This window comes from Rousettus aegyptiacus, unplaced genomic scaffold (genome assembly GCF_014176215.1).
Source record: "Rousettus aegyptiacus isolate mRouAeg1 unplaced genomic scaffold, mRouAeg1.p scaffold_m13_p_2, whole genome shotgun sequence".
NCBI classification, from domain to species: Eukaryota; Metazoa; Chordata; class Mammalia; order Chiroptera; family Pteropodidae; genus Rousettus; species Rousettus aegyptiacus.
Genome location: NW_023416295.1, coordinates 64,460,024 through 64,477,248, shown reverse-complemented (window position 1 = coordinate 64,477,248; position 17,225 = coordinate 64,460,024). Strand labels below are relative to the sequence as shown.

At 39.9% G+C, this 17,225-nt stretch overlaps 1 protein-coding gene across 1 annotated transcript in view; it reads left to right on the top strand.

Annotated features, from left to right (window-relative positions):
* Positions 1-17,225, top strand: part of KIF5C (kinesin family member 5C) — a 142,081-nt gene that overhangs the window by 55,769 nt on the left and 69,087 nt on the right. The window contains exons 4-10 of the mRNA XM_016151134.2: positions 1,474-1,578; positions 5,424-5,472; positions 5,745-5,800; positions 6,529-6,616; positions 11,750-11,874; positions 14,716-14,820; positions 15,196-15,344. Coding sequence (XP_016006620.1) covers positions 1,474-1,578; positions 5,424-5,472; positions 5,745-5,800; positions 6,529-6,616; positions 11,750-11,874; positions 14,716-14,820; positions 15,196-15,344 — 677 coding nt within the window. The remainder of the gene's footprint in view (positions 1-1,473; positions 1,579-5,423; positions 5,473-5,744; positions 5,801-6,528; positions 6,617-11,749; positions 11,875-14,715; positions 14,821-15,195; positions 15,345-17,225) is intronic.

The window sequence follows — 17,225 nt, the reverse complement described above, 5'->3', positions numbered from 1 at the left end:
CTAGGATTTTGTAATTTTCTAAAGATCTGAAAAATTCTCTGGGAATATAGTTGCCAATGATCGCTTTAGATCTGCAGACCGAACAAAACTTAAGTGTTCATTTGAGTGTTGGGATACACAGCTCTCTGGGAGCTGTCCACCCCGGGCCCATGCTAAGGCCATCACTAAATACCTCTGGACTTCTTATTTAGGAATTGCTTTCAGATCCTGTGGCATCTCTTTCTAAAAGTCTTCAGAAGTGGCAAAATCTAGAACTTAAAAGTGGATTTAGTGATGGTCCAAATAGCAGAAAAATTAATCTATCCCTCTACCTCTCAGTAATAGAAATAGAAAAAAGGGATAAAGAATATCTTACATGTGGATTTAAGTATTAGAAGCAGCCAAATATTTGGAACGATTTGGGCTGGGAATTACAGATTTTAAAATGAAATTGATAAGATTTTCTTGATTGGTTTATAAAATGATACTGAAAGTATTTTTAGAATAAGATTCTTAGGAATTTTTTTTTAGTATTGATGACATTAATGAAACTATATATGTGTCTGTGTTAAGAAATGTTCAATCCCATGGAGAATTTTTATGAGTTTCTTTCAGCCAAACTGATAATGACATATACCGGAGAGCAAGATCTCAAATGCTCTGGAGAATAACAGTTTTGCAGGTTTTTTTCGTTTTGTTTTGTTTCTTGTGTGTGTGTGTGTGTGTGTTTTTTAAAGTGTGTTTGAAATTAAGGAGGGAAAGTAAGAACCATTACATGGAAGCAGGGTGAAGTAAAGCAGAGATTGGATTATAGGATAGTTAACAAGGTTATGTGTCTCTCTTGAGGGTGGTTATGGCTTATTTCAAAGGTGTGTTAACTTAGATGTACAGAAACAAAGGACAAAGCCTGCTCAAGGCAAAGATAAACCTTTTACTAAAAAGTTACTTTCCTGAGGCAGTGACTCCACACCATGACCTGCCCAGTCAGGAATTTATGATCGGGTCACCCTGTGAGGTTACTTTCTATAAAATCCCTTTTTTCGTCCACATATGTATTAGCTCCCGAGGTGATTTTATTAAAGTAGATTATCCTGGATTCTTAGGTTCTGGTCAGTTTGTAATAACTCGAAAAACAAAACTTACATTTAGTATGTTATAGTCATATGTATTATATAGTTATGTATTCTCGGTCCTTCACCTTCCTCCCCATCTTCCTGCTGACACAGTCACTCACATACACATTCATCTGTTGCCCTGAGTGGCAGCAGGAAGGAATATTGTGGAACTTCAGATCTGACAGAACAACTTCTCCTCAGCTGGGTAAAAAAACTAACACATTGAGTTATTCCGCTAACTTTTGGTATGTCGGCCTGTCCAGTAGAGCTCCAAGGAGTGGACAGCCCATGTGTGGGTGCTGCATGGAGTTCTGTATGGTCCCCATTCTCATGTTTCCCAGCACTCATTAGCACCTGTGTTGTGTTTTTCACCCACTAGGGGAAGCTGCATGACCCTCAACTCATGGGGATTATCCCAAGGATCGCGCACGACATCTTTGACCATATTTATTCCATGGATGAAAACCTGGAGTTTCATATCAAGGTAAGTGCCATTGAGATCCAAGAGAAGAAACAGCCCAAAGTTGTTTTTTAGCTCTCCTTTTATTTTAGACATGTCAAAGATTCTCTTATCTCATTAAATGACATTCCTGTGGTAGGTAGAGCCATCTATTTTTTTTAATGGCTAAGGCGATACTTAGCTATCTGGATGGTTTGCTTGAGATAGTGAGATCAGGTAAAAACCTTCTTTATAATGGAATCATCTTGATAGTTGCCTGACTGTTACCCTTTACCCTGGAGATTTCTGTAGCTATGACTGGAATGTGTCCATATTCGGGTTTCTCCAAAGTGTGTTTCATGGAACACATTCCTTACATTATTAATAAGTGGCTTACCAGGGAAAATGCCTATGTTGCCTAATAAGCTGGGAAAATGCTCTGTCGAGCAATGTTAAATTTATCACAAGCTTAAATATGTTATCGTGTCATGTGATTCTGCAAAGGAGACATGGAATATATTACGTTTCCCAACTTGAATGTGGACATATCCTCCCCACCCCCTACCCTTCACCTTGGAGTGTGACAGACTAGTGTTTTGTTGAGAAGTGTTGGGAAAGGGAATTCCCTTTCTCCATCTCTTTTTCCCTTTTCTTAAAACCAGAACCTGCATTCTGGCTTAAATTCATAATGTTGGTATTAAGGATATATTCGTTAAAATTTCTTGTAAGTGACTGAAAGCCGCTTGTTTAAGTAAGTAGAGAAAGTTGTAATAAGATACAGAATCTGATAGCAGGTGTATTGGGGGAAGGGTTGTGGAGAAGCAAGAAATCTAGGTCCTACTTTTCCTTTATTTTTCTTTTCAACTTAAAAAAAATTGAGATATAATTCACAAATCATAAAATTTACCCCTTTAAAGTGTACAACTTGATAGTTTTGAATCTCGATGATCACTAATTACAGAATGTTTTCATCACCCCCCCAATTCTGTTCTCTGCCATCTTGTTTACTTTCTTTTCTTCTTTTTCTTGGTTGGAGGAGGGGGCATCATGGCAGCTCCTGCTCTACAATTCCCTTATTTCCAATTCCTAATTCCCAGGGAAGTGGCTCACCAGCCCAGCCTGCAGTAGATGATGGCCCCAGCTCTGATGAGCTATGTCAGGCATGCACGTGGCTGACTGGGGATGGGGTTAACAGCAGGTGGGGCGGAGGAAGGGATAGTTCTAAGAAGATGTGGAGCTGAGCAGGTCAGCCAAGAGGCTGATCAGCCCTGAAGGCTGGGACCTTAGTGCACTAGGCCCACCATTTTAGAGATGAAGAACTGGAAATTCAAAGGCATAGATCCCGATAGCCAAAGGTACATAGCAAATCATCGGCAGAGTTGAGATTAAACTCCCAATCTGACCAGCTCCACATGAGTGCCTTTTAACTTATTTCTGCTAAGTACCTTTCCTAAAGTATATAAAAACAAGGCAATAACTGCCAGTGATAAAGTACATCTGGCAAATCTTTTTCCTTACAATTTTGTTTTCTGGCTAAAGTGGTTTCTTGCCAGGGTTCTTTATATGTAAGGGTACAGAAGCTTGTCGCTTTGATGGGATCAAGATTCAGGAGCTTAGTGCATCTTTAAGGCTGTTTGTATGTAAATACCTCAGACTACTGTAGGGTTCTTATGGGATAATCCTGGAGTAAGACGTTAAACCAATTACTGCCCTGAAAATAGAGTCTTGCATCAGAATCTTATGAAGATAAGAACAGCCTTAGCCTGAAGGGAGAGGAGAGGAGGAACAACACCTTGGTCTCTAGGGCTGAATTTTACAGTCCCTGTTTCTATTCTGTATTTGTAGTTATGTCTACTGTTTCATAAATAATGGTCATAAGTGGGCAAGTTAGCTATTATTGACTACTTCGTATTTTGAACTGAGGAGCGACAAGCCTAATTAAGAAAAAGAGGCTCGATTAAGGCAATATTGAAAATCTGTTCCTTAAAGTGGGTCCCACGGAGGTTTTAAATGTTATTTCTGAACTTGCTATTGCTACATGCCAAACAGTGCTGATTTATTTTTCTTTTACCTGGCCTCACAGAGTACTTGAAGTGACAAAAATAGCAAAATCAACGCCTCCCCCCCCCCAAAAAAAAACAGCCAGTAATTGTTGTGGTAAAAAGAAATTAGCGAATCAGAATTCTCTTTCTACTTATATTAAATGTGGACAGAATTCTAATTGCCAGATTTGCTAATATCTAGTTCATGACTGCTCTTTAGTTGTAATTAATTTTCCCTGTAATCTGTGTAAATGAGTGCACATGTTTAAGATCTCAAAGATAATGGAAACGTCTTAATGAAAGCCAGACAATTCTGGAATACGTAGAATGGGTTGGAACCAGGGTTGAGCTGGCTGCAGGAAGGGCTGCGTTAGAGAGGAGTGTCTGAGATTAGAGACCAAACAGACCCATAGGATTCCGGGAGCAGGAGCAGTACATCTTTTGAAGGGCAGGTAGGTGTGTCTACACAGATGAGGCTTAGTGACCGGGGGAGTTTGAGGGACAATCAAACAGGCAAGGAGACAGGCAACCTGGAGAGGATGTCTAGCTACAGATACCAGAAGCCAGGACCCCAGATCTCAGGAAAACTAGGAAGTCAGGAGGTTCCAGGCTGAGATGCAGACAAAAGATAATGAGCTGAGGCCGAAATGGTTTAGGGCCAATGCCAGGTTTCGAAGTCTACACTTGTTGCCCCAACTAGAGGCAGGACTGGTTGAGAGCTCGGATATGGAGATGAAGTTTCACCCGTAGTCACACCTCAACTTTACAACTTCTTTTTTCAACCTTTTTAAAACAACTTTTTGGTTCATTCTTTTGTTTAGATTTCCAAAACACCCATGAAGGAAAGAAAATTTGATCTGGGAGGCAATAGGCAGGTGTAGACAGAACGCAGAATCCTAGAGGAAATTTTTTACGTCATCAAATCTAATGGCTTCATTTGACAGAGGGAAAATTGAGGCCTAGGATATTGGTTACATGTGAATTAAATTTTTAAGATCATATCTCATTAAAGTTGTTCTCAGAGGTTAGCTTGAATATGAATCACATGGGGAGTCTAGAAGCTGAGTTTTAGGTCCTATTTTGGAGATTCTGTTTCAGGAGGACTGTTCTCAGGTTCAAGGCTCTGCAATTTAAACAAACGGTATGGGAGATGCTGATGTAAGCAGTGCTGGGACTGAGGTTTGAGAATGATTAGTTGGAAGGCTTCCTTTCCCTCTCATAGTTTGTCTTTCATTAAATCACATTTTGTTCAAATCCTTCCTGGACTCCAAACCTGCCACCATCACGATTTCTCTCGCAGTTACCTCGCTGAGCTCTCACAGTTCCCAGCAAAGTGCCTTTACCTTGCCTCTCCTTACTTCTTTCTTCATGTGAATGTTTGGACCTTGCTCTAGCCCTGGTCTACTAAGACTGTCAATATCATGCATAATGTGGGGCCTGCTGATTTTTGGCAATTACTTGCAAAAGACGTTTGTTTAATTCCAGCTGATGTCATACCTGGAAGTTTGCTTGGTGTTCATCTAAGGTAAAAGCTAGACTCCGCCTGTAAGTGGCTGTCTAGCACGTGATCTAAATAACGTCTGAATAGAACCATAGGGAGCTGTGATGTGTGGGGACAGGGAGTAGCCCAAGCTTAGCAGGGACTCATAGAGCAAGTTGACAAAGCAGGAGGCAGGAGGACATAGGAGAGTGGGTCGGAGCGCTGCACTCTGTGACTCTGAATCTGTGCTTTGGATTCTTTATACTTCTTAGCTACTGCGTGACAAAACACTTTTATAAAGTTCTAATAATGATGTCTGTGTAACATAGGGTAGCATTTCTGTTTCAAACTCAATTTGCTTTTAACAGGTTTCGTATTTTGAGATCTACTTGGACAAAATCAGGGACTTACTTGATGGTGAGTAGTAACCTGAATGCTTGTCCTTTATTTGTTCTGTAACTAAAGTCTAGAGAGGTTGAAGTAATTTAAAGCACTTCTGCTTAAGGAATTAATAAAGATTCATAGAGATGTTCTCTTGCCTTCAGGCTGTCTGCTTATTCTCGGCCAAGGCTTAAATTTCCATGAGAGATTAGAATTGCTTATCTTCTATAACAGTTTCTATTTTTTTTCTCCAATACAGGGTCTTTAACTTTTCTTTTCTTCTTTGCATGTTCTCATTATCTCTATAGTATCCAAGACAAACTTGGCTGTTCATGAAGATAAAAACAGAGTCCCATATGTAAAGGTATGAGGGAAACTTGATTGATGATGCAATTGATTTCTCTTCAGTCACTGTCATAATAATTATTACATAAGATGCCCAGAGTATTATCTATATAAAGCTCATATAGATATTTAATCATGTTCCTTATGTTTACAATACACCTGATTAAAAAAATTGACAATTTCTTCAGTCATCTCTCTCTTTGTGAATGTATCACAGATGTCTAATCACATGAGGAAAGAATTGTAGAAGTGAACAAACATTTACTACTATTCACATTTAAAGAGGCTTTGTTATTGAGTATAATCGTTTATGCTTTGCTGTTAGGTGAAGACTATTATAGCATTATGTCTTGCACTTCAAAGCATCTAATTAAAATTCGTGTCTAGATGGTAATAAATAAAGATGGAAGGCCAAACAAAACTTCATCCATTTCTTTTTCTGCCATTGGTTTTCTTCTTTATTTCTGTCTGCACTGCTGCTGAGTTTGAATCTGTACTAAAAAAGCCAAGGAAGTTGGCATTTCTTTTCTGTTTGTTTTTTTTTTTTCTGAGTTTCCTAGGGGCTGCTCAGATTTCTTTTTAATGTATAATTCGAGCCTAAAACAAGGAGAAAAAGTTTTCGGATACACATTGCAGCCTTTCTCTTGATTTGCACATCCAGAAGAAAAATGGGAATATGTTTAGCTGTTTCAAAATATTGTTGCTTCTCAATTTTTTAATGGTGAACCCGAACTGACTCTGCTGCAGGGGTGCACCGAGCGGTTTGTGTCCAGCCCTGAGGAAGTCATGGATGTGATAGATGAAGGCAAAGCAAACCGACACGTGGCTGTAACAAGTAAGCATGGTGTGGTGTTTCCTCCCCTCTAATTTAGGATGCAGGTGTCTGCCTGCTCACCAGGAGGGGTGGGTAATGAGGTCTAAGTAAAATAACGCACAGGAAGCAGTTGGAAAGCAGTGTCCGGAACACACACACAGAGAGATGTGTAGTGAGTGTGTCTAGGCAGGTCATGGGGAGCAGCGCCTCCTGCTGTCCAGGGAACTCTTAGAGAATACTGGGTGAGACTCCTTGGACCCCAATAAGAGTCTAAGCCTAAATGTGGCAAACAACCAACCAACAAGCCAAAGAGGGGAAATAAGCTTCCAAGTTTATTAATTTTAACTATGTTATTGTTCAGTTTTTTTCTTAATCCAAACCAACAAATTCTACATGCCAGTCACACACGTGGAAAGAAAACCATATTAGATTTCTGCCCTCTGTATAAAAGGAAAAAAAGCAGAGCTTTATTGAAAAGTTTTTGATGCTGTATCTATAACAAACACATTCAGGCCAGCTTGTTCACCTTGCGGTTTCTTCCTTAGCATGGTGCAAATCTCAGGGAAGCAGGTAATACGGTATTAGAACAGCAGAGATTCCATGAAAAGTCTTATTCAGAGGGATATAGAAAAATGAGAGTGCATTCATAAAAAGAGAAGCTGAATGAACTTATGATTTCTAGCTTGGAAGAGAAAAAAAATCTGTTAAGGACATGTGGACAGTGCAATATTTCTTAACATTTTCGAAGTGCTGACGTTAAGATAGTCAACTCTCTTGGTTTGATCAAATGGGTAGACTACCCAAGATTGTGGAAGCTACAGGGAGGCAGATCTTGACCTACCTCAAGAACTTTAATCTTTATAGCTGCCCCAGTTAGCACCTGCTACCCGAGAAGTAGTGAGTTCTCCGTATATTGTAGAAGAGATTCAAGTATTGATTGGTTGACTAGCCTCTTTAAGTCTCTTCCACCCAAGGTTCTATGATTCTGGAATTCAGCACTGTAATTCCCAGGTTTTTCTCTACCCTGACAGACATATCAGATGATATTCACATATGTGTCAAATTTCATAGGCAAACCTAGACTTGCAAACAGTATAGGTTAAACCCCACTTTTTCTCCTGCTTAAAACGCGCACTCATACATGAAGGAAGGAAAGACTCATATTCTTATAATAATAACATCTCTCATTCAGAAAGAAGTTATTCACTTGATTTCTTAAGCTAGTCATGAATTATTCATGGTTTAATTGACAATTCATCTTGGCCTCTTGGTTCAGAACTGTTGGTCCAGAACATTGCTATTTTTCTGGTAGGAAAATGGAAATATGGAAATATGATTTTTTAAATTATTGTGATAAAATATGGATAACATAAAATTCACCATTTTAACAATTTTCAGTGTACAACTTAGTGGCACTAAATATATTCGCAATATTGTACAACCATCACCGCTCTGTATTTCCAGAATTTTTTGATATCCCAGAGTGAAACTCCATACCCTTTGAATAGCAATCCCCCATACTCCTCCTTCCAGCCCCTAGTACCCACCGTTCTACTTTATGTCTCAGTGACTTTGACAACTGTGATTTCTACTAATATAAGTAGAATGATACAAATCCTTCTATGACTTGCTTATTTCAGTTAGTATAATGTCCTCGAGCTGCACCCATGTTGTAGCACGTGTCAGGATTTTTTACTTTTAAAAAGCTGAATAATAATATTACGTTGTATGTATATACCATATTTTATTTATCCATTCATCCATAGATAAGACATTTGTGTTGCTTCCACCTTTTGACTATTATAAATAGTTCTACTATGAACCTGGATGTATAAATATCCATTCAAGTTTCTGCTTTCAGTTCTTTTGGGTGTATTACTAGAAGTGGAATTGCTGTGTCATAAGGTAGTTGTACTTTTAATTTTTTTAAGAAACTGCCATATTATTTTCCATAACAGCACTATTTTGTATTCCCACAAATAGTGCGCAAGAATTTCAATTTCTCCACATCCTTGTCAACACTTGTTACTTACTTTCTGTTTTTGTTGTTGTTGTTGTTGTTGTTGTTATTGTTGTTTAATAGCCATCCTAATGGATGTGAAGTGATGTCTCAATGCGGTTCATGTGCCTAAAGATTAGTGATGTTGATCTTCTTTTTATGTGGTTATTAGCCATTTATACATGTTTGGAGAAATGTCTACTTAAGTCCTTTGCTCCTTTTTTAATTTGAGTTGTTCGTTTTGTTGTTGTTGTTGATTTTTAGTTTGTTATATATTGTGGATATCAATCCCTTATCACAGCGGTCCCCAAGCTTTTTGGCACGAGGGACTGGTGCTTCTGTGAGAATATGATGCCTGATGATCTGAGGTGGAGCTGAGGCAGTGATGCTAGCGCTGGGGAGCGGCTGCAAATACAGATGAAACTTTGCTCACTGACCCACTGCTCACTTTCTACCGTGTGGCCCGGTTCCTAACAGGCCATGGGCTGGTACTGGTCTGTAGCTCGGGAGTTAGGGACCACGGCCTTATCAGATATATTATCTGTAAATATTTTCTCTCATTCTGTGGGTTGCCTTTTCACTCTTTTGATGTCTTTTGATGCACAAAAGTTTTTAATTTTGATGAGGTCCAATTTATCTATTTTTTCTTTCGTTGCTTGTGTTGTTGGTGTCATATCTAAGAAATCATTGCCAAATCCAGTGTCATGAAGCTTTTCTCCTGTGTTTTCTTCTAAGTTTTATAGTTTTAGCTTTTACATTTAGATCTTTGTTCCTTTTTTAGTTATTTTTTATATATGGCCTAAGGTAAAAGTTTAACTTTTTTTTTCTTTTCATGTAGATAGCTAGTTTCCTCAGCACCATGTGGTGAAGAGACTGTCCTTTCCCCATTGAATAGTCTTGAACTCTTATTGAAAATTGTTTGACTGTATTATATGAGGGTTTAAAGTATGTATATGTATAGTTGGTATACAGTCTTATGTTGGTTATATTAGTTTCGGGTTTACAGTATAGCGATTTGACATTTTTATACCTTACAATGTAACCACCCACTAATTCTAATAATCATCTGTCACTGTGCAAACTTATTGCAATATTATTGACTATATTCCCCTTCTCCTTTCACCTAAACCTCCACCCCCTGCCTTCTGCTAACCATCCCTTTGGTCTTTTTTCTGTGAGTCCATTTTTGTTTTGTTTTGTTTTAGATTCCACATATAAGGGAAACCATTCAATATTTGTCTTTCTTTTCCTGACTTATTTCACTTCCCATAGTACCCTCTGGGTTCATTCAGGTTGTTGCAAATGGCTAGATTTAATTTTTTTTTATTGCTGCATAATATTCCATTGTGTGTGTGTGTGCATGTGCCACATTTTCGACAAAACAAATAGGCAACCCACTGAATGGGAAAATATGTTTGCAAATGAGATATTTGATAAGGGGTAATGAGATATTTGATAAGGGGTCGCTATCAAAAATATATAAGAAACCATACAACTCAAGAACAAATAAATAGTCTGACTGAAAAATGGGCAGAGGACATGAAAAGACATTTCTCCAAAGAAGACATACAGATGGTCAACAGAAACATGAAAAGATGTTCATTATCACGAATCATTATGGAAATGCAAATCAAAACCACAATGAGATACCTCTCACATCAGTCAGAATGACTGTTACCAAAAAGTCAACAAACATGTGTTAGTGAGGATGTGGAGAAAGTGTAGTTGTACTGTGGGTATGGAAAACAGTATAGAGAAAACTAAAATTATCAGAGACCACTAAACTAAAAATGGATATACCATATGACCTAGCAATTACACTTCTTAGTATATACTCAAAGAAAACGAAAACACTGGTTGCACCTATCAGTAGCCAAGATGTGGAAGCAACCTACGTGTCTACTGATAGATGATGAATGGCTAAAGAAGATGTGAGATATATATATATATATATATATATATATATATACACACACACACACACACACAACTTAGTAAGTTTTGAAACCAGTAAATATGAGACCTCCAACTTTGTTCTTTTTTAAGATTATTTTGGCTATTTGGGGTCCCTTGAGATTCCATATGAATTTTAGGATGGACTTTTCTATATCTACAAAAATATCACTTAGATTTCGATAGAGATTTCATTGAATCTGTTGATCACTTTTGGTAGTATTGTCATCTTAACAATAGTTAAGTCTTCCAGTTCATGAACAGGTGGTGTCTTCCCATTTATTTGTGTCTTCTTTAGTTTCTTTTACCAACATTCTGTGGTTTTCTGTGCATAATTCTTGCTTCCTTTGTTAAGTTTACTCCTAAGTATCTTATGATTTTGTTTCTACATTAATTGTTTTCTTAATTTTTTTTTGCATTGTTCATTATTAGTACATAAAAATGCAGCCTTTTACATGTTGCTTTTGTATTCTGCAATTTCGCTAAATTTATTTATTAGTTCTAACATATTTTTTTGGTGGAATCTTTAGGGTTTTTTCCATGTAATCTGGTAAGATGGTTTTAAGACATGATTGCTGGTGGGGGTTGAATAAGATCGTCACTGGGGTTTCTGCCTGCTTGGAGAACAAAGAAAGGGGGCCCAAAAAGATTTTTATTTCCAGTGCTTGGTCCTAATGGAGCATATTTAATCTTGGAGACCTTCTATGCACTTTGCATGGATTATAGAAGGTTATGTCTTAATTTATAATACTTCCTTAAGGAAGTTTATGATATTACTGATACGGCAAGACTTACACATATGAAGAAGATGGAACACATCAGGTACTAACCATGATGATAACGGCTGAGGGACTTGAAATTAGGCAGTGGAGGGAGCTGTGAGCTCTACAAGGAGAAAGTCTAGCTGGCTAGGGATTTTGGAGGATGGGGCTTTGGGCAGAGCTAGAGAATCTGTTATCTTAAACCATCAACTACGATTTTAGATTAATCTCTTTGCCACTTAAAGATATTTTAAATCTTTCATTTTTAGAATGAGCATTGTTTTTAAGAAGAAGTGGTCTCTGATAATTTTTGAAATTGTCTGGAGTTTCTTTAAAAAAAAATGGAGCTATTAGGCATAATTTGTTGTGCTTTTTAGATGAGAGGCTTGCTACCTAAATTTATGTGTTCCTTGTAGAGCAGTAAACTGTTTTCCTTTTCAGACATGAATGAACACAGCTCTAGAAGTCACAGTATCTTCCTGATTAATATTAAACAAGAGAATGTAGAGACTGAAAAAAAACTCAGTGGGAAGCTTTATCTAGTTGATTTGGCTGGGAGCGAAAAGGTAATTGGTTCTTTATTTGTATTAGCTATAATTTTCCCCTGTTATTTGCTTCACTGTGCAATGGTATAATTTTTATGCCTTTCTATTTCCTGGTTTTAAAGAGCTTTTAAAATTTCTGCTGTTGAGTCAAGATGTTATTAAATTTAACCTTCGTTTCCCTGCTCTTTCTTTTCTGGTCCTGAAGTCCCCTATTCATGTCACAGGAGGTGCTTTGAATGCCAACTCTGATTTATGCTTTATAGGCTCTGATGATGACATTAGGCAAATGTCAGTGTGGACTTAGCCTGGCAAAGGCAGCTTTGCAAATGCGGGAGGGACATGTACTCCTGAGAAAAGGAAAGATCCCCGTGTTGTGCTAGGCACCGATAGGCCAGGAAAGGGCTTTGTGTTGGAATGCAGCCGTCCTCCCTCTGCAGGTGTGTTTGCTGATAGGAGATCTGGAACGTGGGGCTCTCCCCACATTCCCTGCTTCTCTCTGTACCGGCATAGAGACTGTGTCTTTCGTGGGTGGCCTGGCCTTACTTCCTTTAGGCTGTGAGGCCTGTAGCTAGTGTTTTAGCCACAGCCCCAGCCCTCTGGTTTTGTCAGTGCTCTTGTTAGGCATCTGTATCCTGCCCCATGCTCTCCCAGGCACCAGCTGAAGTCTTCCTTTAGAACAAATATGCTTCCTGAACCTCCCACCTGCCCCTTCCAGCCTCGCTTCCATGGCATCACTGGAGTTCCTGCTGCCACACCCTGGCTCAGGGGCCTTGCCCCCCTCGGGTCGACATCACAGAGCAAATCCATGTACACAATTACATATGACCTCCATCATCACTGACATCGTGCTCAGTGTCCTCATCAGGGCTACTAGCCCTGAAGCTTGGTCAGTGTCCCAAACTGTAATTGATTCCCACTTAACCGCACCTACTGCTGAGTTGCTGGATGCCGTTATGGCCACTAACATTCATGTAAGTAACAGCTACTTGGATTGTACTCCTGTATACCTTCGTAAAGCTGTGAGCAGAAAATCATCTGGATATTCTTTGTTTTTCCTGGTATGGGCTTGTGACTTTAATAAACAGACATCCACCAAACGGGGGTACAAAGCAGCATTGCTTAGTTCTGGACCCACTTTGCTGCCGCTCCAACTCTTAAAGGTCCAGACGAGCCCATGGGCCCCTTCACTCTTCCCAAGTTTGCCCTCTTTCCCTTTTGAGCACAGGGGGAATATTTAGGACATAAATGCAGTTGAAGAAATGCTAACTGCTGGCAGTTCAGAGAGGAAGCCTGTCCTCCGCACAGGGTTGGTGGTTCTTGCTAAGGGTATTTACGAGGCATTTTAAAGTTGTGGTTCTGCACATTGTTCCTTTCGCTCACATCTGTTTTCCTTTGCCCTGGATGTATCTACATGAATGTGTCAGTGTGATCTAGTAGAACAGACTCTGGGCTTTAGTCCCCGACTCCCTTAAATGGTGTTTTTCCCGTGGGCTGGCAATTTGATCTTTTGGAGCTTCAATTTTCCTTGTCTGTAAAAGGGAGGTGATTGTACCTGTCTTGCATTATTTCATCGAGTTAAGACGCTCAAATATGAAAGCAACAATACCATGTGAATAGACCATTATTATTATTTGTGGCCTAGCAGCTGTATTATTTCTCTATCTGTAAGCAGGGGCACCCACACACACAATTCCCAGAGAGATGAGAATCTATCCTAGTTGAAAAGAATCTTTCCCTGGACATGCATTCCTCTCTATTGTTAGGAGTTTCTCCCTTATACATAATTGAAACCTGTCTTTGTGCAAGTTATTTCCTCATTTTTCTTCCTTTAGAGAGCAGCTGCTTACCCTGTGTCAGTTGTCCAGTCAGCAGAGCTATGAATCATGTTGAGTTCCCCTTTTTCTAACATCTGTAAATTGCTCTCCCCCTACGGCAAATACTGTAAATATAAAATTACCAGTAATAACACAGCAGAGGAGAAACTGTACATGCTCCCTCTCTGGCTGCAGAGGAAAAAAACAAATTCACAGTGTAATATACATTTTCTTGAGTTCTCATGCCTAAACTAAAAAATGTTGAAGACACAGTAGTCATTTTTGTAAAGCGCTCTAGTTGAATGTTCTGAAAATGCTAAACATTTTTGAGGCCTTTCGAAAGTTTGGAATCCGGAATAAATACTACCTGGGGGTTTGTCCTCTCTGTTTGTCTCCTCCTCCTGGCCTTGTATGGCCTAAGTATTATGCTACCCTGAACAGTAGATTTCATCCAAGTGCCGTCAGACAAGCTACACCTTTTTTGGGCTTTTGCTGGTCTGTTTTATTACCTTTATGTAAATATGATTTTTCAGAAGTTGATTTTAAACACTAGTCTAGTTCTCCATCTCACCACCTCTTGTCTTTTGTCTAAAGTTGGAGCTCACAGTTTACACTTTCCCAACATGTCCATCCACTGTGGCCAGGACAGTATTTTCTCTTAAAGCCCTGGGTTCCCTCTGGAGTGGAGACTGTGGTTCAGTGTCCCCCGGCCCTGGCCTTTCTGCAGTGACAGCGCTTTTAGAGCCTGCTTTTCCAGGATGGATGTCCCCCAGGGAAGCGTCTGCAGCTTCACCACTTGAGGCATTTCAGCCATTCCCCTAAAACCTAATTGAGAGGAAAATGACAAGAGAGAACAAATCCCCAGCCTCAGGCACAAGGGAAGATTTTATCAATGTGCTTCTTACTTACTTTTATTTTTCCTTGCATTCCAGGAGGATTCACATCCACCCCTCATCCCCCTACCCCTTTGCCATCCTGTGAATCGGAATTTTCTACTCTGTGCTTTTGCAGTCCTGTGCAGCTCACTGCTTTCTCTTCTCTCTCATAGGTCAGCAAAACTGGTGCCGAGGGAGCTGTTCTCGACGAGGCTAAAAATATCAATAAGTCTTTGTCTGCTCTTGGAAATGTGATCTCTGCCTTGGCAGAAGGGACAGTAAGTGATCCTGTCCCCATCAATTAAATGATATTATAAGGAGTCGCCTTTTTGGGTCCAGGCACTCTTTTTGCCACACACCCCAAAGACTAGTTTGTGTTCATTTGGAGTGGCACCGAGGGCGTGCTGGCTGTGGATGCGCTGTTTGCTGGGAGATCTGGTTCATTAAAATGTGCGAATGGTGATGGTAATTTCCTGTGAGCTGGGTCCCAAAATAGACAGTCTAAACTTTGGAAAGATCCAAAGACCAGGCAACAAATTATTGTTTCATGTGTCTTTCTAAGCATAGTATCCCCATCACTAACTTGTTTGCCTCTGTGTTTTTTCCTTTGGTTGGGCTGTAACAGCCAGTACTTTTTCTTTTTTCCTAAATAGAAAACGCACGTGCCGTACCGGGACAGCAAGATGACTCGGATTCTTCAGGACTCTTTGGGTGGGAACTGTAGAACTACCATCGTCATTTGCTGTTCTCCCTCTGTCTTCAACGAAGCTGAGACGAAGTCAACGCTGATGTTTGGACAAAGGCGAGTGTGGTCTCTTGTTACCCGTGCTTTGAGCTGGGTCTTAGGTGTCAGAAGTCAGTGGCGAGGAAATAGTGTCAGATACGAAACAGTGAGGAGGCCAGCAGCCATTCCTAAATTGCATCTAACATGTGATCTGTAAACTTGAGGCATCGTTTATTGAGGCCAAAGAAATAATCATGTTTTAAAATAATGGGCAGTATATGCCAATCGAAGGTATGATGTTAAAAAAAAAACCCCTCGAACTTACTATTGATGCAATTGTTGATAATGGAGCGAAGTGTTCCTTTTGTTCCTCATGGAATTTAGTGTAACTCAGGTTCACAGGATTTCACGTGTGTACAGCTCAAGACTGGTAACTACCTTTAACTCCAGTATTTGGGATCCATTGCAGAAGCGCTGATAGAACAACCAGAAACTCAGATGAATGTACAGTAATTGCATAACTATTAAAATGGGGAAAAGGAATCCTCATACCAACCCTGGGGGTAGGAAGCGCGGAGTGTATGTTGAGGAAAGGTGAAGACGGCTGCCATCTTCTCACCTTCAACAATGTCCAAATGTGTTTCCTAGATGTCTGGAAAGTGTTACGAGGTGGGCTGCAGGCACATCAGTAGCCCTAAAACAGCATTCATGTGTGCGGGTTAGTTCATACCTTGCTTTCCTTCCTTGCCCACCCCTCGCCTTGCCCCAGGCCTACTCTCCTTCAGTCATGGTCCAGCCGTTGCAGGTGGTTAGCCCCATCCTCTCAGCATGGTTACCTCAGGTGCTAGTTCCTCGACTGCTTGGGGGCTACGGATTTAGAGGATCTGAGCATCTTCAGTGCTCAGTGGGCTGAGGCAGGGAGATGTGGAATCTACTACCATTATTCTCTTCAATTCTGAACAATTGTGTGATCTTTAGACAAGTGGCCTGTTTTTGTGGGCTTTAGCTGCCTTATTTGTAAATGGATGCACAAAGTGCTCCCTGCCTTTCTCCTGGGAGCATGCTATGTAGTTATGCCCGAGAAATAATTTAAGATACCTAGATAAAGGACAGATGGGGATGAGCATTCTGTATGGGAAATTGTGTAGCTTGTTTGAGCTGCATTAAACTCTACTCATTTCTTGAGCCCTCAACAGAACACAGAATTACATAGTCATGGCCCCTGCGAGATGTCTAAATAAGTAATTTCACTGAAATGTTGTAGAACTAATACATCTTTTAAACTGGATTTGGGTTCTTTACCTCTCAGATCACTTCCTTGATTAACTAAATTCTCAATTCAGTGGATTTCAGTAGGATAACACCTACCTTTCTCAAACCAGTATCTGCTTATGGGAATCAGAACACTGTGCCGATCATCCTGCATGCCCTGCTCCCTTGGTTTCCTAAGCTTAAGCTTTAACTGTTTCTTCTGAAGACATGTTTGAGCAAACCAGCACCAAATGCATTTATAAAGGAAACCTCTCTTTTAAAAAAAATTCTTACCTGCAAAGCAAAAATCATCTGAAAGTTTGTAAGCCAGAGTCATCCAGGGGCATTGGGCTGTCTCAAGGTCGCTGTCGTTGGTGGGTGTTTGCAGCTGTCTGTAGGAAGAGTTTTAGGTACAAATCCAAATGATTATTCTCTCTCTTTTGATCTTTGTGAGGCAGTGATCCACATCATCATTATTACTTTTTTTTTTTTTTATTTATTAAGGGCCTAGCTTGTTACAGGCATATGAAAACCCTCATATAATTCTATCGGGTAGGCCTTCTCTCACCTTTGTGCAGAGGATGTAATTGGAACTTAGGCTCAAAGCCATTAGGTACTGTACCTGAGACCACACAGCCAGTAAAGAGCTAAACATGTAGGATGTCGTAGGATGGAGACTGTGTTATTCGACCCATAGCCTCTAACATG